At 42.3% G+C, this 24,221-nt stretch overlaps 1 protein-coding gene across 1 annotated transcript; it reads right to left on the minus strand.

Moving 5' to 3' along the window:
• Nucleotides 1-989: 989 nt before the first annotated feature.
• LOC133378996 (vomeronasal type-2 receptor 26-like) lies at nucleotides 990-8,121 on the minus strand. The gene is made up of 3 exons (XM_061613609.1): nucleotides 7,378-8,121; nucleotides 2,985-3,111; nucleotides 990-1,900 (listed from the first exon to the last, which is right to left on the minus strand). Exons 1-3 carry the CDS (start codon nucleotides 8,119-8,121, stop codon nucleotides 990-992), a joined length of 1,782 nt encoding a protein of 593 aa, XP_061469593.1.
• Between the last annotated feature and the right edge of the window lie 16,100 nt (nucleotides 8,122-24,221).

Raw genomic sequence — 24,221 nt, forward strand, 5'->3', positions numbered from 1 at the left:
GGGCTGCATAAACAGAGCTATAGTTTCCAGGTCGAGGGAAGTAATAGGCCCACTATATTCTGCATTAGTCAGGCCTCATCTGGAATACTGCGTTCAGTTCTGGGTGCCTCATTTTAAGAAAGATATAGACAAGTTAGAGTGGGTTCAGAAGAGGGTGACGAGGATGATAGCCGGTATGGAGAACAAGTCTTATGAGGAAAGGTTGAAGGAACTTGGCATGTTCAGTCTGGTGAAGAGAAGGCTGAGGGGTGACATGATTGCACTCTTTAAGTACCTGAAGGGCTGTCACATAGAGGAGGGTACAGATTTGTTCACTGCTGCCCCAGAGGGTAGGACTAGGTCTAATGGTTTTAAGTTGCAGGAGTGTAGATTCAGATTGGACATTAGAAGGAACTTCTTGACAGTAAGGGCAGTTCGGCAATGGAACCGACTGCCTAGGGAGGTGGTGGGATCCCCTTCACTGGATGTCTTCAAGCAGAGGCTGGACAGCTATCTGCGGGAGATGCTCTAGCTGTGGATTTCCTGCTGTGAGCAGGGGTTTGGACTCGATGGCCTACAAGGCCCCTTCCAACTCTATGATTCTATGATTGCAGGCCAAAGTCATTTCTGAAGCACAATAGGATGAAGTTTGATTAGTTCTTTAAAAACATCTGTGGATTTGTACCTAGCCTCATTTGCTCATTAGATGCTAGAAAATAAGTCTATGCAAATCCCATCAGTGTGACTCCAGATGACCATTAGCTGTATTAAGACTGTCTGATCAGGTACCTAGTGGGATCAGACTATGATAAAGCAAAATACATTAAACATCAAGTCCAGGGGGCCAATGACCACTGCAGAAACATTATAACTCCATGTTCATGATTCTTCCTTTATTTAAAAGGCAGAGAATTTACATCTACACAGTTATATTCACATGAAAGCTATGTGCTGTTCGTCACTGATGTGCAGAACATTAGTTGTCAAAATAAAAAACAGTATGCTAAGAATCAAATGGTATCACTAGGTTTTTTTGTCAGATGCTCCTTTGTATTGAGTTCAGGCCTGAGTACAATAATGTAGCACTTGGGAATGAAGATGCAGCCCAGAAGCCCAGCACTGGAGGCCAAGATGGAGAAGACCTGCACGGCTACCATGTATTTCCCCTTTGTGCTCAGGTAGGTGGGCACAAAGGACACCCAAACACTGCAGAAGACCAGCATGCTGAAGGTGATCAGCTTGGCTTCATTGAAGGCCCCAGGCAGCTTCCTGGCTAGGAAAGCCACCATGAAGCAGATGGCACCAAGGAAGCCCATGTAGCCAAGGGCACTGTAAAACATGGTGACAGACCCTTCATTGCAATGCAGCATGATCTCTCCGAGTTCAGAGTGCATGTCAGAGTCTGGGAATGGGGGAGAGATGCCCAGCCAGATGGCACAGATGACAACTTGAATACTGAAACAGGAAATGACAATGGAGTTGGCCAAACTCTTTCCCAGCCATCTCCTCACCCTGTTCCCTGGTTTTGTGGCTAGGAAGGCCAGCACCACAGTGATGGTTTTTGCCAAAAGAGAAGAGACAGCAACTGAGAAGATGATGCTGAATGCCATTTGTCGGAGAAGGCAGGTCGCTTTCCTTGGCCGACCGATGAAGAGGAAGGAGGACAAAAAGGAAAGCAGAAGGGAGACGAGGAGGATGTAGGAGAGGTCCCGGTTGTTGGCTTTGACTATTGGAGTTCTTCTGTATTTAATGAAGATTCCTAACCCAATGCTTGTGGTGAAGGAGAGGAATAGGGCAAAGGAAGTCAAGAGAAACCCCAAATATTCTTCATAGGCCAGGAAGGTGATAGTCTTTGGGATACACTGATCTCGGTCTTTGTTTGGATGCTGATCTTCTGGGCAAATGGTGCAACGATTTGCATCTGCAAAGAAAAAGAGTAACATCTATCTTACATGCATAACAGTTACATGATTTTATCAAATATATGCCAAAGAGTCAGAAAAGGGGAGAAGTTATGAACTGACAATATGCTGTAGGGCTGAGGATGGGGAGATGGCCATTGACAGAGAACAGGCTTGGCTTGCAGCAGTCCCCAGGTTAACTCCAGATCATTTGCAACCACAAGTTTCTTCGGGTGAGAAGTGCCGAAGACATTCTAGACCCATTGTCAGTCACTATAGATGCTAATGGGCTGGATTAATATTTGGAGTTGAGTTTAGAGTCAGAAACAAAATACTTTTGTTTTAAATTTGAATCCCACACTCCTTCTAAGTTGCTGATCATCAGATTTTATTTATTTATTATTTTTCCAAAAACTTTTTTGTACTGGTTTTCATTTAAAGAAATAAACATCAAAGGTATTCATAGGGTAAGAAAGCATATAAATATCCAGTGAAATCAATGAATAAAATGAATAATATCATTGCATATGACCAAGGAGATTTGGAATTTATAATATTAAAGGCCAGGGGAAACCTGTGTGAACAGGTATGCCTTAAATTGGCAGAGAAAACACCTCACAACTGGTGCTCGTATGATCTCAAAGGAAAAAGCATTCCATAGGGTGGCCAGAACAAGAGAGGAGGACATCCTCTGCACCTTGCCATAACCCTGTCAGATTGCTGAGGGTGAGATTGGCCTAAGGCCGATGACTTATCTCTGCTAATGGCTGGACAGAGATGGATAGATTTAATTATTTCCATCCTTTCTTTCCAAGCAGCTTTTAAAAGAATATCACAAACCATCATCCTGATAAGAATTTCAGATACTTATGAAAAAGATGAAACTTAAGAAACAAGAAGACCAAAACATGAGCTGCTCATCCAAAGAGACCTCATGGGTCATTCAGTTCAGTTTGCTGCTTGAACCCGGAATTCTATGGAAATCGTACCAGCCTTATCCATCCTCACTGGTGTAGGAACAATTTTGGAAAAGGTTGGAAAAGATTTCTGAGTGAACCCTTCCTCTCTTCTCCAAGGGTGCCTTTTCCCATTGGAATCACCCACCTTCTTGAGTGGAGATGGTCCCCACTGGGCAGGGAAGGCAGTCGTAGCAGCAAAGTGGCTTTCCTTCCTGAACCACCTTGACAAATCCAGGACGGCAGCTTTCCACACACCTGGAAAGAGGCAAGGTCTAAGCATGAAGACAACAAAAATCTGTTATAGATCATTTATCTGTCCGGGATTTGAGATCTTCCGGTGAGGCCTTTCTTGTGCTCCCCACACCTTCGCAAGTACATATGACGCGGACACGAGATAGGGCCTATTCAGTGGCCGCCCCTAGGTTGTGGAACTCCCTTCTGAGTGAGGTGCGATTAGCTCCCTCCTTGCCGTCCTTCCGGCGACAAGTAAAGACTGTTTTATTTCAATGGGCATTTGGGATAGAGAACAACCAGGATTAAGTGTCATAGGATTGGTGACTATATTATATGATTTTATTATCTTAAATATTTTAATATTTTATTATTTTAAATTGTCCACTGTTTTTAACGTATGTTTTATGGTTTTAATTTTTCTCATAGTTTAATTCTTTTTTAATTGTATACTTCTGTATGTTTTAATGGTGTTGTTTTTCATTGTAAGTCGCTCTGAGTCCTATTGGAAAAAAGGTGGGGTAGAAATAGTTTATTATTATTATTATTATTATTATTATCTATGAAAATGAGAGAATTGAGAAGGACTCAGTGGGGCCTCTAGCACCATGATTTAGCTTGAAAAAGTATAGCCAAGCCTAACCCTGCCATATTGAAACAACTGCATTGTTGCCTGAGGCCCAGATAGTCTCAGTTGTATGAAATGTTTATTTCAAGCTCTAAAAGGTTTATCTGCTACATTTGGGATAGCTTGACCTCAGTTATTAATGTTCTAATAACCTCATAGTTAATATTGTACTACTATGATATGTTCTACATAGGGCTATCTTGAAGACAGCCCAAATGCTGCAACTGGTGCAGAATGTTCAGTGTGGGGCAGCCAAATGGGATGGCAGATCAGCACTCTTTCAAGAACTGCACTGGCTGTCTTTTGGTATCGAACACAATTCACAGCATTGGCAGTCATGTATAAAGCCCTAAGTGGATCAGGGCACAAGTACATAAAGAAGAGCCTCTCCAATCTCTGCCAATATGAAGTCTGAGATCTGTAGGAGAGGCCCAGGTTGTCATCCTCTTACTAGCATAACATGTTGTATGGTATCATTGGACAGGGCCTTTTCTGTTGCAGCACCCTGGATGTGGGAATTCTAACAAATGAAGTGCAGGCTAAAAGTATTAATAATACTAAAAATCCTGTTCCCTGTTCACTCCTGGATCATCTTCTCTTCCTCTGCTGTTTCCCTTGTGCTTAATTTTAGATGGTAAACTCTGTGAGGCAGAGGCCTGTCCTCGTGTGCCCTCTAATGTGACATGCACGCTGAGAGGGCTATTATAAATCAGTAGTGCCTAACCTTTCTCAGTGTGAGGGCTGCATTGCATTGCAATATTTTAAATCATTTTAATTATCCATTATTAAGTGAATTCTTCATTATGAAATCCTATAAAAATAATTATATGTGCCATGGGCTAGCCCCCACCTCGATATAAACAAGTCAATGTAATTATCAAGTGGCCCGTAGTCTGTATTTGAAGTAGAGCTGAACAAACTTTTTTCTGCCAATCTGTTTTCATTCAATTACCAGAAAGCAGGGAATGAAATATCCTTGGATATTTAAGGATGGTTCATTTTGTTCCAGTTTAAAAATGGCAAGGGGTGGGGGAAACCTGGGCCACCTCATCCAGCTACTGAAAACTTAAAGGGGAAATTTGCCCTCCAAAAAGTTGACAAGCATTCAAAGGCAGCGCCACACAGAGCAGGGTACCCTTTTAAGAACTTGAAGGATGGGTACTACATTGAAATGAAAGGCATGCATTCCCCCCACCTGGTTGAGCCATTTGGGCCACACAATGGCATCCTGGTCAATGGTGCACTCCAGGTCTGGGGATCCTCGCCTGTTGATCCTCCCAAACTTCACCCTGAGGATGGATTTATTGGGAAATACCACCCAGTTCACAATGTCCAAACTGGCTGCCAGCTCCCCGTTCTCATCTAAATATATTCCATCCATGGAAGAATTATAAAACTGGGGGCTCCTCAGGAAAGCATGGAACTAGAACGGCAGAGAAAAGAGCAGCATTTGGAATATAGAGAAACCACAGTGACTATCCAACTCTGCTCATTTCATGCTTGGATCTCGTCTGACTCAGGGCTGGTTGTAGTTTCAAAGAGCCTTGTGACTTTAAGGTTTTTTACCCCTTTCATACATTCTTGTGGGATCACCCCAAAATTTCCCATTTTTTTCTGATGACCTTTTCAGTTTAGTATCCATTGCCCCGTTTTTTTTTTCTAATGTTACTTTTTATTTCAGGGTTCCCAAATTGTGGTCCGTGGACCACTGGTGGTCTGTGAGGTCCATGTGGGTGGTCTGTGGATTTGTGGCTGACGACAGAAGATGGCACATTGAACACATTAAATAATAATTGCTGTATTTTAATTGCTTGTTTTATTTCTTATATTGTATGTTTTGTATTACAATTTGAATTCTAGAATTTAAAATGTAACACAAAAGTGCAATATACAAGAAATAAAGGAAACAATTAAAATACAATCAAAAATCATACTGCATCTAGACAGCACATTACAGTTTCTACAACAGGTAGAAAAACAAGTAAGGATCATTAAGTGGTCTGCCAAGACCCTCAGCAATGTTCATGTGGTCCTGGGGTGGGTGCGGGGAGTTTGGGAACCACTGCTTTATAGAATATTGATTTGTAATGAGAGCACATATATTTGTGATAGTATACTTAATAATTGCTATAGTCCCCAGAATAATTAAACTGCGGTCCAGTAAACCAGATTCTACTTTCTCAATTTCAAATTTTAACTGTTTTTGTTTTATAAGATGAAATACACCTCATTGAATTAAATGGGTCTTCAGAGCTATTATCTGCTCTGTGTTGGCCCAGGCACGCTGCAGGCAGAGACGAAGAAACATCTTGGCTATAAAGGCAGAGATGCTGGCATCTGCGTTATCAAGAAAAGAAAATGGAGGTGAACATCAAACATCTTGCTCCCTGCCCTTACTTTATTTTTAACAGTAATTTCATGCACGGAACAATGTTAATTACTTGCTGCTGCATGAAAGCAGGCCAAGTGGACTCTACCCACCTTGAGGGTGTGTTTCAGCATGGGGGGAGAGAAGCCGGGCATGCTAGCAGTGGGCTGCCTAGTGAGCCAATGCCAGTGGAGGTCATCTCAAGGGGGAGACACCACGGAAGGTTGCCCTTTTGTGTCTCCCCTTCTGGGAAGGCAGATGGGGACAAAGACTGCATCACATGAAAGTGACAGATAGATGGAGGAAGGACCCTGACTGAGCGGTGTTGGAAGTGCAGGCAAGAGAAACTCCTGTTTGGGTTCTTGTGTTTGTATCCCAGAAGAAAAATAGAGTGAGGGTCCTCCAGCTAGCTAGGATTGGCTGCTTTTACCTGTGCTCTTCTCTACCCAACTTCCTTCCGTTGTAGACTGATATACCCAGTGAAGCTTATCTGCCTCTCCTTCCTTTGTTGTCTTCTTCAACTGTCCGAGGAGAGAGGAGACATCTCTGACTTTGCTCTCTCTCCTGAGCCATGAGGGCAAGACCCACGTCTGGCCATTGAGCCTCCAACTTAATTTCTTAGTTAGAATTAGGTGTGCCTTTCCTATAAATAAATAAATAAAGTCGCTTTTTCTTACTTTACTAAGTCTTAAATCTAAGTGATTTAAATGCAGAGTAAAAGCCTGCTTAGGTAAATATACACACTGGCAGACACACAACTCAGACCGCTGAGTTACTCTCCGTATGCATTACAAGAGGCAGGGAAGTAGATTGGGAGAGGAAAAAGGCCATCTCCCCTTCCCAAGGGAACACCAACGTAAAGGACAGAAGGTCTTAATCCAAATGGGCTGCTGCAGCCAAAGAGGGAGTTAGGCCACCAACAGGGGTTGTTAACAGAAGGGCTGTGCCCTCTGGGGCTAGCGTAAGGGGGCAGAAAGAGGGACCAGTTCAGGGCTAGGTGTGCAACATTTCACCTCTCCACTACATTCCACATTTTGTCAAACTGTAATCCCAAGACAACGATCCTGGATATTTGTACAATCAACATATTCGACAGAGATGTCTGTGATGGAAAATGGAAATGCCTGCAGTGGCCCATGTGGATTTCTCTTGGGAGGGGGAGATTGCATCGTTCAGGCTCTCTCTAAGCATTCCTGTCTCCTCTGGGAAATTCTAAACCAGGGATTCTCAACCTCTCTCAGACACCAATTCCAGAATTCTACAATCTGTTATCATATTCAGCACAGATGTCTGTGATGGAACTGCCAATACCTGCCATGGCGGTAGCCTTTGAGTTTCCACCTTGTCCATCACCCTCCACTTGGAGGTAGATGAATATGCAGCATTTAAGGCCCGTCCCACAGCTTGGACCGTGTTGTAAATCATGTAGCTGTCTAAAGAGAGGACTTTTTCCAGGTCATCTTGGGGAAACATTTCCAGGTCCTCTCTCCCTCTGCATCTTGTCCAGCCTTTCACAGACAATTCATGTTTTAAATATGTACAGTTAAAAGATTTCTCCACAAACCCCTTCATAGCAAAGAAAAAAGGTGCAAAATCATCATATTTTGACTTTTTCTTTGCCTCAATAAGGAAGGAAAAAATACCATGAATGTGTTGGAAAGGTATGACATTATACATCAATTCTGTGGAGACATCCCACATAGCCGTTGTTATCCAGACTTTCCCTACAATGGGTTTTATTAACATTTCAACTACCTGTTGTATCATTAAAATTCCATCTAAGAAGTAAGTCATCTCTGCATAATAAACAAATACATGGACTTGTCTCCACTTGAGGAATTGAAAAAAACCCATCTTTCCTCCTTTCATATTCAGTCCTGGGATGCTTAGTGAGATGGCAGTACAAACACCACTCTTGATGAGCAGAGGCGTCAAGGTCTGCATGAACCTCTCTCCATTGTCAGTGTCTGGAGCAATGAGACCAATGAACGTCCATCTGAAGTGCAGGAGCAGCTTGACAATCCCTGGGTACTGGGCTTCTTCGTTGGGGACCATCCGGTAGAAGAAAGGGAACTGGGTCTTATCGCTCAGAACAGCAGAAGCAAAAGCATAACTGACCTGGCAAGGAAAGGAAGATGAGTGGGTGGTTTTAGTACAAAGACTAAATATTTATTATCATAATATTGATGACTCAGGGCCAGCATTTTTTAAGAAAACAAAAACAAAAAAAGAAACTGAATTTTATAAGGCCTAGAGAAGTTACATGCGTTCTGAAGCTTATCAGTAAAATACGTGCTTGGAAGCTGCTGTTGTAGTGGCTAACTTGGAATGCAGATATGGGTGGAGAAATTAATGTGCCGTGTGCATAAGAGATGGTGGGCATAGTCAGAAGATCAACCAATGGAAAGGTGACAGGTTGGCACTAAGGGGCCAATTAGAATGTGCCATAAATTTTTGCTTGCAATGTATAAAAGTGTAGCACCCCCCCCCATAAGGGGTGTGCTTGTTTTGTGAATTATCGTCTTGCACCTCTTTCTGGCCAGAATGAAATAAAGCTTGTTGGACCCTTCAACCTGGGTGTGGTCATTTGGCTGTACTGTGCACAGGGCAACAAACCCATTTGGGAGATAACAATATGCTCAATAAGGACCAGAAATATCCTTGCCTAAGGAAGGTGGTGCCATGTATGTAAGGAACCTTTGGCATATTCAGAGCTTCCATTGTATTCTGAGTAATGTCTTTTTTTAAAAGGAGACACACACACCCTCAGGCATGATGCTCTGGAAGAAACTCTACAGGAACTTCCTAGCTGATGTGTGGTGTGTGCCTTGCCCTGATAGGCTTGCATGAGGCCTCAAGCCTACTGATAGAAACAACTACTGATAGCATTTACAATAGTTATTTAAGGAAGTATTTCCAGTCAGAGAAAATTTGTTACCTGTCCGCAATATTTAATGATGTACCCAACTGTACACCAAGCCCCCTTTGAGAGAGGCAGCTTAGAAGACCTCTTTATTGAACATTTGTCCTCTTTGGTTTGCAGAAATCATTATTTGTTTCCTGGGGGGCAGGGGCAAACATTTCCCCCACACTTTCCATAAAAAGTATGATTTTTCCAGGAAGAGGGTTTGTTACACAAGAGTTCTAAATCAACTTGAATTGCACAATTTGAACCCAACCCAAGATACTGACATTCCCGGAAGAGTGCTGAGTCATCGCTTTTGAACCAAAGGGAAGGGGGGACAGATTACATCACTGTACACAGTAGCTTCTGTGACCAGTGACAATTCCCATTCTTCTGTTGTTAGATTTCCCTGAACAATAAGGGCAGGCAATAGCTGATTGCCTTAAAACTGGTGAGCTCAAACAACACAGTTCCCTCATGGCAGTTAGGCACAGCTTACATTTTTACACAACCATTAGCCTCCACAATTTCACTCAGCCTTGGAGGAAAGAAACCCTTTCTGCACATGCAAACATATGCAACTCTCAGCTTTTTTATAAGATGTAAAGCAGGCACACAGATGTGAAACAGACTCATCAGGGTTATTTTTCAATGAAAGGAAAAAGTAACATCTTATTTAACTCCAAAGAGATACAGAAAAAGAATATTTTAGTTGGCAAAATTACACCATCTCTGCATGCATGTACAAAGCTGCTGAGGTTTAAAATAGTCTGTATGCAGTTCGTATCTAAGTAGTCTTCTCCAAATGCTCTTTATTGGATGTGCTTCCTCAATATTTTTCTGGCAATTATGCTTCGCTTTGAAGATAGCTTTGGTTAAGCTTACATTTTATTATATCATTTGTAATTGTTGTTGTTATAGCCATACGACAATGGAACCAATAACCTAGAGAGGTAGTGGGCTCTCCGACACTGGAGGCATTCAAGAGGCAGCTGGACAGCCATCTGTTGGGTATGCTTTGATTTGGATTCCTGCATTGAACAAGGGGTTGGACTTGATGGCCTTTTAGGCCCCTTCCAACTCTACTATTCTATGATTCTATAATTAAGTTAGCACATGAAAGAAATATGATTTGAAATATGTACCTGCATTGTTAGAGAAAGATACAAAAAAGTAAATTGCGGATACTGAACTAAATTCAATTTTTTTCCTTGCCTGGAAAACTCTGTAAGTGTGATAGAGATCTGATATGGTATAGTTCCTTTTATAGGTAATTATATAAGCCTTTGCAACCCCAAATAATCAGCTGATTGTTGGGACCTCTGTGCACTGCATTATGCAAAAGAAGGTCCGGCTGATGTTGTGAAGTCAGTTGATTGACATGGGGGTGGTCCTACCCAGGTGAAACTAGGCTCTCAGGGCTTAGGACAAATAAGGATTCTGTAAGGCAGAGTGGCGCAGAGTGGTAAGCGGCGGTAACATAGTTGAAAGCTCTGCTCATGGCCAGAGTTTGATTCCAAAGGAAGGAGGAAGTTGAATCTCCGGTAAAAGGGGTCGAGGTCCACTCAGCCTTCCATCCATCTGTGGTCAGCTGGGGATAGAACTGGCAATCCCATCCCATATATACGGTCTGCCTAGTAAACGTCGCAAGACGTCGCCCTAAGAGTCGGAAACGATTCTCACTACAAGTGTGGGGACACCTTTACCTTTTTTAAGGCAGCCAGATTATTTTCCTATCTCTACCATCACACCATATTTCCATCCCCCCACCACACAATTTAATCTGGATTTATCACTTTATGGGATTTCCCTGGGAAACAGTAAAACTGGACTAAATGATAAAATAGTATGAGAAAGCGTTTTAAAGACATTGTCTGAACACTGAAAACAACAGCACCAAGTCCAAGATAAACATCCATGTGGAAGCACCCTTCATCTTGTTCTGAAATTCTGAAAAACTCATGTAAGTAGAGCCATCAGTGTGAGAAAAGAGAAGAAAGGTATGTGTCTGTCCATCAGAAGAAGTGAAATCTCTCTCAAGCAATTTGAGATACTACTTCAAAAATTATCTGTCTCCCATCTTACTTAACATCCACTCCCAATTTGAATTAATGTGGCCCATCCAGCAAATGTCCTGCCCTCTCCATTCCTACCTGTGGGGTTTTATAGATGCCCAACATGCTTGAAATCAGGATGGAGATTTCAGAGTCAGCCCCTTCAAGAACAGCCAGCAGGTTATTCCGTCCTCCACAGCTATAGTTTGGAACATTCGCCTGCCCAGTAGACAGCAGGTCTAGCAAAGCATCATATGTCATCTTTCCTTCAAAAAAGTTCTCATGGATGCTGTAGCCCAGGGTGATGTTGGGTAAGAGCCTGGGATTCTGGTTGATCTCCTGAATGGCAAAGAGGAAGGAGAGGAGCTGCCAGGACTTTGTGGGCCCTTTCCTGCAAAAATATGCATATTGCATCATCATCATCCTGCATTCATTGAATATACCTGACTCATTTCTTGCTTCTTTGATAATGCAAACTCTGGAGCATTTACAGATAATGTAACGCTCTGGATTTAATATCAAGAGCTTTACTTATGCAAACATTGATCCGTGGTCAAAGCCACAAGGACCCAACAGTGAATCTTCCTCAATGGGTGTCTGGGTGTGTGGTGGGACAGCCTGTTCATGAGTCAATAGACATGATCCTTAGCAGAAACAGCATAGCTGGAATACTCTGCAAGAACCTTCAAGGTAATATTTATGTCATTTTTAATTTTTGTAAATGGTTGTATGTTTTTACTTGGTATTTTACTTGCATTGTAATTGTACTCTGTACAGCTCTAGTTGCCTCACCTCAGAAAGGATATGGTAGGGCTGGAAAAGGTTCAGAAAATAGCAACAATAGCCAGCAACCAAAATGATCAAGGGAATGGAGCCTGTATTGCCAAATTCGTTACTAGCAAATGGTTCTTTTAAAGGATTCAGATGGGTAATGAAATTAACTCCAATCAAGCTAGTTAACAGATTTTTATTCGTAAGTATAGCTAAACAAGAAAGCAGATGTATGACCTTTCCATTAGTTGCTGGGACACACACACCCTTCACATTGTTATCAGCAATAAGGCCTCACTCCTGGATTATCAGTCACATGCCCTCTTTGGTCTTAGGGGTTGGGGCCTCTGCATAAAAAATGAAAAATGGACTGCCTTCAAGTCTATCCCGACTTACGGCAACCCTATGAATAGGGTTTTCATGGTAAGCGGTATTCAGAGGGGGTTTACCATTGCCTTCCTCTGAGGTTGAGAGGCAGTGACTGGCCCAAGGTCACCCAGTGAGCTTCATGGCTGTGTGGGGATTCGAACCCTGGTCTCCCAGGTCATAGTCCAGCACCTTAACCACTACACCACACTGACTCTCTCCTCTTAATCATTATACACATTCTACCACACTACTATACTTAGTCATTTGTTCACATTCCATTTGATGATAATGCTCAGGCCAGGCCATTGGCTAATTATTGCTTCCCAGGGATTGCTTTATCCTATGAAGGGGGCTGAGACCTCATGATTATGTACGGATGCCCCAAATATATGAAGACTTCCCCCCATCTGATTAGACCCAACTCTATGACACCGTTTGTAATACTTTGTATATGCTCTCTATACCAGTATAGTATTAAGCAAACTTATGCTCCCAAATAGACTGTGAAAGGGGAAACTGCTGGATTCCAATGATATCCTTGAAATCTTCACTGTTTGATCATTCCTACTATTAGGAATGGTTGCAGCATTTGGGGCTTTTTTAGTTTACAGAAAAGGTGAGAAAGAGGCAACATGATAGAAGTATATAAAATGAGAAGAAATTAGAAGTATAAAAAGCAAATACCCCCTCCCCTTATAACACTAGAACCTGGGGACACCCAGTGAAGCTGAACGTTGGGAGATTCAGGAGAGACAGAAGAAAGTACTACATCACACAGGGCATAAGTTGAACTATGGAATTTGCTCCCACAAGAGGCAGTGATGATCACCAACGTGGACAGATTTAAAAGAGGATTAGACAAATTCATGAAGGAAAAGGCTATCGGTGGCTTCTAGCCACACTGGCTATCCTTTGCCCCCACTGTCAAAGACAGTATGTCTCTGAATGTCAGTCACTGTGAATCACAACTGGGAAGAGTGCTGTTGTGCTCAGATCCTGTTTGTGGACTTCCCATTGAGGCATCTGGTTGGCTACTGTGAGAACACATTGCTGGACTATATGAGCCAGTAGGGCTCTTTTTATTTTATTTTTACTTATTTGTTGTAAGCAGCCCACACAACTTCTTTTTAATGAGAGAATAACCAAATAGGAGATCCCCCAGATGACATCTCCAAACTTATTACAATATATAACCATTGCTAGTGTTATCTCCATATGATTCCTTTTTCAATTAAAATTATCTCCGTTTGTCCAGTTGTTCAAGATATGTGTGACTAGCGAAGCAAGGGATTCGTATACATCAGGCTCTGGGATGGGGATTTAAAAAATCCAAACACTTGCTGACTTCAGGAAGGCGTCTTCACTGTATTCTTTTTGGCGCCTCCTTAAAACTTTTTTTTGTTTAGGAGACCTTATCCAGACACGTAGATGTTGGCGTGTTTTAATGTTGTTGATCTGCTGCTGTCTTAATGGTTTTAAAAATGCTTTTAAGTTATTTTTAACTGTATTATCAATAATTTTAATGGCTTTTGTAAGCTCGCTAGAGTGTTTTTTACAATCAAGCGGTATATAAATTTTGTTAAATAAAATAAAATAAGATGACTCAAGAGTCATTTCCAACGTTCCATTTCCTGGCTACTTTGTCCGATTTACACTGTACCACACTATGTATCTCACTAGAAAAGACAATACTGCTGGGAAAAAGAGGAAGACCAAACGAGAGATGAATTGATTCCATAAAGGAAGCCACAGACCTGAACTTACAAGCTCTGAACAGGGTGGTTCATGACTGATCCTCTTGGAGGTCACTGATTCATAGGGTCGCCATAAGTTGTAGTTGACTTGAAGGCACATAACAACAACAAACTAACACTATGTATTAGGCGTGCAATACAATCTAGTGTTGCCTGGGGTGGGGGGCTAGGGTGGGAGTTATTAAAAGCTGAGAGAGAATAGCTTACCTTGGACAAGCAAACACTCAGTCACACTTTACCTACAAACACATACAGAGGCACACAGATCCACCACCACTCCACAAAAAACAGGACCCTGATTGACTAGGAGCAGCAGATACCAGTAAATGAGAAAGATAATTTAAGATAATTGGGGATATTTGGAAGTTGTGTAATCGGCAGCAAATGAAGCAGCAAGAACTTCACCCCCACGAAATGACTTACCAGTAAAAATGGGCAGAGGGAGACTCGTTGAAGACGTGTGGGTGAAATAAAGCATTTGTGGCAGAGATCACCCCGCTAATGAGGTGGTCTCCTGGAGTGTAATAATTCAGTGAGTCTATCTGATCCCTCTCCAAAGTCAAGGGGCATTTTGCCTTCAGCATCACACAATCTGCATAAGGTGGCGGCAGCAGCAGCAGAAGAAGCAGGACTATTCTGTGTCTGCATGGACCAGCCCCCTCCCTTACGGCTGTTCCCCTCTGATAATTAGGAGAATCACTTGCAACCGTATTTGCCAAGTCCAGGAGCATCTCTAACGCTGATGGAGACATCCAAGGCTTCACCTCTGAAGGGGATGGTAGTTATTAAGGCAATCTCACACCCGCGAAGTTGTCCTCACTTACCCTGAATCTCAGCCCAATCTCTCAAAGCCACAGGAGACATTTATATTCCAGCCCACTCCTTTCAGGTTCTGATGCAAGATGGCACCTCGTGCTGCTCTCGAATCTGGTGTTTGTTTTAGTGGACACGAAGGCATTTTTTTGACAAATCCTTGGAGCTTTGGCAAGAAGCAGAAGAAAAAATAACTATGATTTTGATAATTATAGCAAGGGAGAAGCATTGCCTTTGCAAGATCCTCTTCTCTTTATGTGGCTCCATGTGCATCCGTAGGGCTAGAGAAAAGCATGTTTGCAAAAACTGCCAGATGTGGCTCCAGACCTTGAGATGGTTAATGGAGAGAGTAGCTAACTTATCTACCTTGGGGGGAGGAAACACACTCATAAGAGTAGGGAGGGAAGGATCTGTCTATTTCTGTCCTCTCCATTTCTCATGTTTCCAGTTTTAAATTCAGTTCTCCCACATTTCTGCAGCAATTTGCAAATTTTGTTTGAAAAGATCCTTGTGAAAATTGTTAACATTTTAGTGCAAATCTTTCAGAATAACCACATTTTTGTTTGCCATTTTGACACATGTACACATTTTTGCAAGCAATTTCTCCTAATATAATGCATTTTGTGTGTTATTTTAAATCCCTATACGGTCTCGGCCCAGTTTACCTGAAGGAGCGCCTCCAGTACTACAAATTAAGGCGCCCGACCAGATCAGCCACGCAGGGCCTTCTCTCAGTCCCACCAACGAAAACAGCTAGGCTGGTGGGGACTAGAGAGAGGGCATTTTCAGTGGCGGCCCACACTCTCTGGAACTCCCTCCCGTTCGATCTTCGCCATGCCCCTTCCCTGGATACATTTCGCCGAGCCTTAAAAACTTGGCTCTTTGGACAGGCCTTCGGGATTTCCGGGGTGGGCTAATTTTTCTGTGATTGCTTTATAATTATTCATTGATTGCCCTAAATGATTTTATACTGCTGCATTAGTGTTGACTGCATTGTATTCTATTTTGTATTATATTGTATTTTATTGAATTTTAATGTGTACATCGCCTAGAGTGGCTCTGGCCAGATAGGCGACACAAAAATTAAATTTATTATTATTATTATTATTATTATTATTATTATTATTATTATTATTATTATTTTCATTAATATATTAATTTACTCTTTCCCCTAATCTATGTATTTATGTAAACATTGTTTGATTGGAGAACTGCATCTCAACATTTGGACTGCATAAATCTTGAAGGATGGCTCTCATATTGTTTTGGAACGTGCAGACTTGATAGATTCAGCTTTAAATGCAAACAAAATCATATTCATTCCCTGTCAAGCAACTATACAAGTCTGTTGCCTACTGGTGTTGGTCTTTTAGTTCTTTGGCAAATCCTCCACCCACACATCCCACACACACACCCCAAAGAGGAGGAACGACACAAGAAAAGCTTTCTTTGGCCTCACTGAAAGTCCAGCATCCTGGTTGCAGCCACAGAGGGCTGCTTCAGACACTTCCTCACTGGGCCTTGCTCATGGTGGAGAGATAGGAACAAGGTTCCTTCCACCACATGCATGAATAAACTGAGTCTGATTCCTTGCAAGACAGAGGAACTGTGGGTTGGTGGTTTCCAAGTTTTGATAATTGGTCAGTTTCCTGCTTTGGATGGGGTTGTACTCCCTCTGAAAGAGCAGGTTCGTAGTCTGGAGGTGCTTGTGGATCCATTTTTGTCACTAGAGGCCCAGGTGACCTCTGTGACTAGGAGTGCCTTTTACCAGTTTTGGCTGGTAAGACAGCTGCGGCCATTTCTGGACTGGGATAGCTTGACCACTGTTGTCCACGCACTGGTAACCTCCAGGCTGGATTACTGTAATGCACTCTATGTAGGACTGCCCTTGAGGTTGGTCCGGAAGCTGCAGCTGGTGCAAAATCTGGCGGCGAGACTGCTCACTGGGGCAGGGTATCACCAACATGTCATCCCACTGCTGAAAGAATTGCACTGGCTGCCCATTTGCTACTGGACCAAGTTCAAGGTTCTGGTTTTGGTGAACAAAGCCCTATACAGCTTGAGACCAGGATACCTGAAAGACTGTCTTATCTCTTATATACCCAGCACATCATAGGAAACGGACCTTTAGTGTAGTGGCACCTACCCTGTGAAATTCCCTCCCCTTACATATTAGACAGGCGCCATCTCTGCTATCTTTTTGGCGCCTACTGAAGACCTTCCTCTTTCAACAAGACTTTTAAATTGAGACCTATCCCAGTCTGCATCTATGTTGGAAATGCTTTTTAATATGTTCTTAAACTTTCTTTTTAAAAGTGGTTATTAATCTTAGAAGTTTTGAAGATGTTTTGTTTTAATGTGTTTTAAAGTTTGTTTTTATGATGTTTTAATGTTTTAGTGCTTTTGTTTGCCCCCCTGGGCTCCTGCCGGGAGGAAGGGCGGGATAATAATAATAATAATAATAATAATAATAATGATGATGATGATGACGATGATGATGATGATGAACAGGGGTCCAAACTGCCTCATGGCTCCACAAGACTGAGGGCCCCAACAGCTTCACTTATATCGGACCTGTTTGCCTATAATAATAATAATAATAATAATAATAATAATAATAATAATAATAATAATAATAATAATAATAATAATAAAACAACTTTATTTCTACCCCGCACTTTTTCCAATAGGACTCAGAGCGGCTTACAGCTAAAAACAACACCATTAAAACATACAAAGTATACAATTAAAAATAGAATTAAACTTTGAGGAAAATTAAAACCATAAAACATACGTTAAAAACAGCAGACAATTTAAAATAATAAGACCTTATAATGTAGTCACCAATCCTAGGACACTTAATCCTGGTCGTTCTCTATCCCAAATGCCCGTTGAAATAAAACAGTCTTTACCTGTCGCTGGAAAGACGGCAAGGAGGGAGCTAATCGCACCTCACTCAGAAGGGAGTCCAATAGCCTAGGGGCGGCCACCAAAAAGGCCCTATCTCGTGTCCCCATCATATGTACTTGCGAAGGTGTGGGGAGCACAAGAAGGGCCTCGCCTGAAGATCTCCAATCCCGGGCAGGTTCAAGTAGGGAGATACAATCTGCCAAATAGCCTGGACCTGAGTCGTATAGGGCTTTGTAGGTCAAAACCAGCACTTTGAATTGTGACCGGCAACAAATTGGCAGCCAGTGGATCTGTTGTAACAGGGGGGTTGTACAATCCGTGCAACCAGCCCCGGTTAGCACTCTGGCTGCAGCTCTTTGTACCAATTTAAGTTTCCGAACAGTCTTCAAAGGCAGCCCCACGTAGAGCGCGTTACAGTAGTCTAAGCGGGATGTAACCAAGGCATGCATCACCCTAGTCAGATCAGGCAGATCCAGGAACAGGCGCAGCTGGCACACCAGTTTTAATTGGGCAAATGCGCTCCTGGACACAGCAGTAATCTGGGCCTCAAAATTCAAAGCTGAGTCCAGTAGTACAATAGAATTGTTATCAACCCTTGCATTGGTTTTTATTCCAGATTATAAACATGAAGGTAGGCACTGCTTCTCCTGTGGGTTGGCTGGAGGAGCTCTGAACGACAGGAGAGGGGAAAATTTTTTTTTAAAGAACAGACCTTAGATGCTGAATGTTCCTCAAATAGACAACACCAGTGCTTCAATGTTGTAGATCTGGGAAACAGGAGTGTTTGTATTTGCAAGGATGTATATGTGAATGGGATGTGCATGGGACTGTAGCTTGCATGAAGCTCCCAGAATATTTTATGCAGGATATGAGAAATTAAGAAGAAACGGGGTTGCTTTAATAGTGAGAAGTGATGTAGCAAAAGCAATTAGGAGTTACAATGCGAGGTCTCAGCAAGTTATATCAATGAGATTTAAAGGGAAACCAATTAACATAACCATCATACTCCAACGGCAAACACAGAAGAAGAGGAAATGGAGAGATTTTACGCAGAAGTGCAGGAAGAAATTGATCACACACCAAAACAAGATGCGCTGATAATTGTAATATGATTGCTTTGTTTAGCTTTACTCTGATTTTCAATATGACCAGTTCATGATCTGTACCACACTCTGCTCCTGGTCTTGTTTTTGCAGAAAGCATGGAACTTCTCCATCTTCTGCTACCACTAATATAATCAATTTGATACCTATATTGACCATTTGGTGATGTCCATGTGTACAGTCGTCTTTTCGGTTGCTCAAAAAATGTGTTCGCAAGAAACAAATTATTGGCTTCACAAAATTCAGTAAGTCTTTCTCCTGCTTCATTTCTGTCTCCTAAGCCCCATTTCCCCACAATTCCTAGTTCTTCTCTGTTCCCTACTTTTGCATTCCAGTCCCCAATGATTATCAGCACAACCTGTTTTGGTGTGTCATCTTCCTGTACTTCTGCATAGAATCTCTCCAATTCCTCTTCTTCTGCATTTGTTGTTGGAGCATAGACTTGGATGATGGTTATGTTAATAGGTTTCCCATTTAATCTCATTGATATCACTCGCTCAGACCTTGCATTATAGCTCCTAATTGCTTTTGCTACCTCACTTCTCACTGTTAAAGCAACCCCATTCCTTCTTAATTTCTCATTTCCTGCGTAAAATATTTTGTAGTTGCCTGATTGAAAATGTCCCATTCCCGTCCATTTTAACTCACTCACACCAAGTATTGTAATGTTGATACATTCCATTTCTTGCTTGACAATTTCTAACTCTCCCTGGTTCATGCTTCTCACATTCCATGCTCCTACTGTGTGTGTCGTACAACTCCAGACTCTCCTTTCACATCTGTGCACATCAGCCTCTGGGCTTCCTTTCAGCTTTGACCCAGCTGCGTCTTAGTCACAGTGTTACTCGTACTTGTCCTTTGTTCTTCCCCAGTAGCTCAGTGAGTGCCTTCTGACCTGGGGGTCTCATCTTCCAGCACTATCTCGTGTTGCATTTTGGATACTCTGTTCGTAGGGTTTTCATGGTAAGAGGCATTCAGAGGTGGTTTACCATTGCCTTCCTCTGAGTTTGGATGCATCTTAGTCTGGTGTCTCAGCTTTGACCATTCCGCCTTGGGTGCCCCTGCTAGGAGTCTAGCTCTCAGCTTCTTCAACATTCTCAAACCCCCTCACCACGTTAAGGTGTGCATCTTAGAGGACAATTTCCACTGACAGATACATTTATATGCACTTTTTACCCTGGTATATGCATTTATGTGCATATCATTCGGCTGGGCAACTGTGTTGAGAAACTAAGATAAGGGTGAATTTCCAAAGATGTTTATGCTTTGCTTTATATTGTTTCAGAAAGTGCAAATTGGGCAAGTTTGTCTTTAAATGTGAACTGAATCAATTTCCCCTCGTCCCTAAGTGTGGCAATGGACAAGCCACAACAACCACCCCCAAAGTGCTAAGGAGTTTCCACACCACAAGTGAGTATGGAGGCATTGCAGGTTATTTTTGCTTATTGGATTTTATTAGCAAATGCATTCTGATAATGACAGTGTTCTGTGGACACGGCAAAAAAAAATTGTGCACCAAGTCCATAATAAATGTCCATTTGGAACAGGAATGTTGGAGAAATTCAATTCAGTTCACTTTGAAAGTCAAATCTATCAAAGTTGCATTTTCCAAAACTGTGAAAATGGCAATGCACTGCCTTCAAGTCGATCCTGACTTATGGTGACCTTATGAATACATTTTTCATGGTAAGCGGTATTCAGAGGGGGTTTCCCATTGCCTCCCTCTGAGGCTGAGAGGCACAGACTGGCCCAAGGTCACCCAGTCAGCTTCATGGCTGTGTGGGGATTCGAACCCTGGTCTCCCAGGTTGAGGCACTCTAACCACTACACAAAAAAACTATATGAAAACTGAAACACAGCAACCAATTTGAATTTGCACTTACCCAAAGTTTGGGATGCAGTTCTCCAATCAAACCATGTTTACAAACATGTATTATTAGGGGAAAGTGTGCATAAAAAAGAACATATTCCTGAATTTAACATACAAAAATGCATTATATTAGGAGCACAAATGTATACGTTATTCAAAATTGCACACCATAATATGTTTATTAGGAGAAATTTGCATTAAAATGCTGAAAAATGGTCATGAGGACTTTTTTTAAAAAAAAATCACATGTGGAAAACTGGATTTAAGATTGGAAAATAAGAAACTGAGAGGAGAGAAATGGACAGATCAGTCCATCCCTAGTATGGAAGTACCCTTTGTGTATGAAACAGCCTCTTGTGGCAAACCAGGATGCTGTCCTCTCAGTAACGCCAAAGAGAGACTGTTTTTCTTTGTCAACTCTCCTCTTGATGGGGGGAGGGGAGAGGTTTGCCAAAAGAACTAAGACCAACAATGGCAAGCAACAGATCTCTGTTAGAGTCCATGCAGTGGCACGGTAATTCAGGTATATCCTAAAAGGAAATATCGATCCTGATTTTTTTAATGCATTGTTTCACCAAGGCTAGACTTGCTCAGCTGCCCCCACCCCCATTATCCAGCTGAAACATGTTTTTCTCCAACCTCCCGCCTGTGCATGTAAGGAGTTCTGGATGTTGCAGAGGTGATGCTCCTCCCCCTCACAATCATCAAAATCATAGTGATTTGTTCTTCTACTTCTCATCAAATCTCCAGGGATTTAGCAAAATATAGCCTTTGAGTCTATGAAAATAAACGTCAGAATCGAGAGCAACATGAGGTAAAGTCTTGCATCTAAGCAGGAAAAGACTGGAGCATAAATGTCTCCTGCACCAACGAGAGCTTGGGCTGAGATTTGGGGAAGGTGAGGAGGACTACGCTGGGGTGACGTTGACTTAATAACTGGGCACTCTCTTCAGAGGGGAAGCCTTGGCTGGGCTCCAGTTGCGTTAGGGAAACTACTGAACGTTGAAAAAATGGTTTCTAGTGATACTTCTAATTACCAGAGGGGAGCAGTCATGAGGGAACTGGCTGTTTCAGGGAGAGACAGGATGGTCCTGACTCTGCTGCAAGTGCCTTATGCAGATTGTGTAATGCTGAAGGCAAAATGCCCCTTGACTTTGGAGAGGGATCAGATAGACTCATTCAATTATTACCGGCCAGGAGACCACCTCATTAGTGGGGTCCTCTCTGCCACAAATGCTTTATTTAATCCACACGTCTTCAGTGAGACTCCCTCTACCAGTTTTCACTGGTAAGTCATTTTGTGGAGATGGAGTTAGTGCTCCTTCACTTGCTACAGTTTCCAAATATCACGTTATTTTAATGGGGACTTTCTCATAATCTGGGACCTGCCCCTAAGCAGACAAATTCATGGAGGATCACGCTATCAGTGGCTACTGGCCACAGTAGCTATGTTATGTGCTATCTGCTTTGTCTCTGAATGCCATTCCCTCCCTTTAAATATCAGGCAGGCGCCATCTCTGCTATGTTTTAGGCGCCTTTTGAAGGCTTTCCTCTTTCAACAAGCCTTTTAAGTTGAGACCTATCCCAGTCTGCGTCTGTGTTAGAATTGCTTTTAATATGTTTTCTTAAAGATGTTTTTAAAGCTTTTTAAAATGTTTTTAACATTGTTTTGTTTTAATGTATTTTAAGGTCTTTTTATGATGTTTTAAAGTGTTTTTAGCGTTTCTGTTTGCCGCCCTGGGCTCCTGCTGGGAGGAAGGGCGGGATATAAATCAAATAACAACAAGAACAAGAATAATAGTGGGAAATGGCAGAAGGGGAGAGTGCTCTTGCCATCAGGTCCTGCTTGTGGGCTTCCCGTGGGCACCTGGTTGGCCACTGTGAGAACAGGATGCTGGATGAGATCGGCATTTGGCTTGATTCAGCAGGATTCTCCTTATGTTCTTATGAAGTCCTTTTTCAATTATACCTGATGGTAACATAGAACAATGGTGTCTTTCTGCCGTCACTTTCGTTTACAGGACAAACATCCACTTCTCTTATAAGCCCTGTAAACAGACAAAGGTCTGTTGTTAAGGTGGTTAGTTCTTGGTTTTGGCTAATACAATCCCTGCCCCAATGGTAGGTTCCACCATAGCTGTCTATCTACGTGAGTACATGTTGCCCAACTGCAACTTTTCTGTAGTAAAGTAGGACCCAATCCACTGTGAAATTCAGCATCCTCTCAGTCATTCAAAAGTTTTTAAAGAAGGAAACAGTTGTTGGGTCACTTCCTCCAGACAACCTGCAGCACTCATACTGAGCATTCATTCTTTTTTTCAGTGTAGTGGTGGTTATACAACATCCCAACAAGGAACTGCTACCCCACATTTTCCAGCGCATTTTCCTCTCACTTTGCTTATTCTAAAAAGGACTTTGGGGGGGGGTTGTTGCACAAGAACCCAAATCCACATTAATTTTGCAGCCTGAATTTACTGGTATGACATTGAATCCCACCCACAAAATAGTAGCACTCATAAGAACATAAGAAGAGCCTGCTGGATCAGGCCAGGGGCTCACCTAGTCCAACTTCCTGTTCTCACTGTGGCCAACCAGAGGCCTGCAAGCTGGACCTGAGTGCAAGAGCGCTCTCTCTTCCTGCAGTTTCCTACAACTGTTATTCCGACTGTGGAGGCAAAGCATAGCCATCATGGGGGACAAAAAGGATTAGACAAATCCATGGAGGAAAGGTTCTTTTAAAGCCATCCAAGTTGGTGACCGTTGTTTCCTCTTGTGGGAGTGAATTCCAAACATAACCATACGCTGTGTGAAGAACTTTCTTTTTTCTGTCCTGAATCTTCCAACATTCAGCTTCATTGAATGCCCATGGGTTCTAGTGATAGGAGAGAGGGAGAAAAACTTTTTTCCATCGACATTCTCTATGCTGTGCATAATTTTCTCCATAGGAGAGTCGATCCATCCCTTTGATCATTTTTACCTGCTCTTTACTGAAATCATCCAGTTACTTTATCCGCTACTTTGTCCAGCTAGAGGAGGTGAAGCTTTCGCAGAGCAAATTAACACACTACGGGGGGGGGAGGATAAAGAGGCAGAGAGCCTCAGTGGGAGAACTGGGGGGAGCCAGAGTGTTACATGCATTACAAATTTTAGACCATTAGCCTCTGTGAGTGTTTGCAGGTGATATGCAGCTGCCTGAGAATGTGTGTGTGTACCTGCTGTGCCTTCACTCTGTCTGCAGTCTAGAGTACACTAGATTTCACTGTATGCCTAACACTTAATGTGGAACAGGGGTGGGTGAGAATTTTGATTCTGTTTGCATTTCAAGCGGATTCTATCCAATTCACCCTTTCTGGAACAATCTCAGAACTTAAGCGCAACCATCCTTTGAAATTTGCACTTATTTGAATTTTGCAATGCAGTTCGTCAACCAATGTTTACAAAGATGCATACATATATGACGAAGGTGTGCCCAAAAATGAATATAGGAGTAAAAATAACATGCAAAAATGCAATATACGATGAGAAATGGGTTGCAAAAAATTTGTACGCTGATCAAAACGGCTTACAAAGATTTGTTTATTAGGAGAAATTCGCACTAAAATGCTG

Source organism: Rhineura floridana, chromosome 3 (assembly GCF_030035675.1).
Source record: "Rhineura floridana isolate rRhiFlo1 chromosome 3, rRhiFlo1.hap2, whole genome shotgun sequence".
NCBI lineage: Eukaryota > Metazoa > Chordata > Lepidosauria > Squamata > Rhineuridae > Rhineura > Rhineura floridana.

Excerpts from the sequence above, each read along its gene's own strand:
- LOC133378996 (XM_061613609.1), bottom strand. The coding sequence starts at position 8,121 with ATGGTCCCCAACGAAGAAGCCCAGTACCCAGGGATTGTCAAGCTGCTC. Across the intron at positions 3,112-7,377 it reads AAAGGCTACCGCCATGGCAG|ACCTTGCCTCTTTCCAGGTG; the intron begins GTATTGGCAGTT and ends CTTCATGCTTAG. Across the intron at positions 1,901-2,984 it reads GACCATCTCCACTCAAGAAG|ATGCAAATCGTTGCACCATT; the intron begins GTGGGTGATTCC and ends TTTTCTTTGCAG.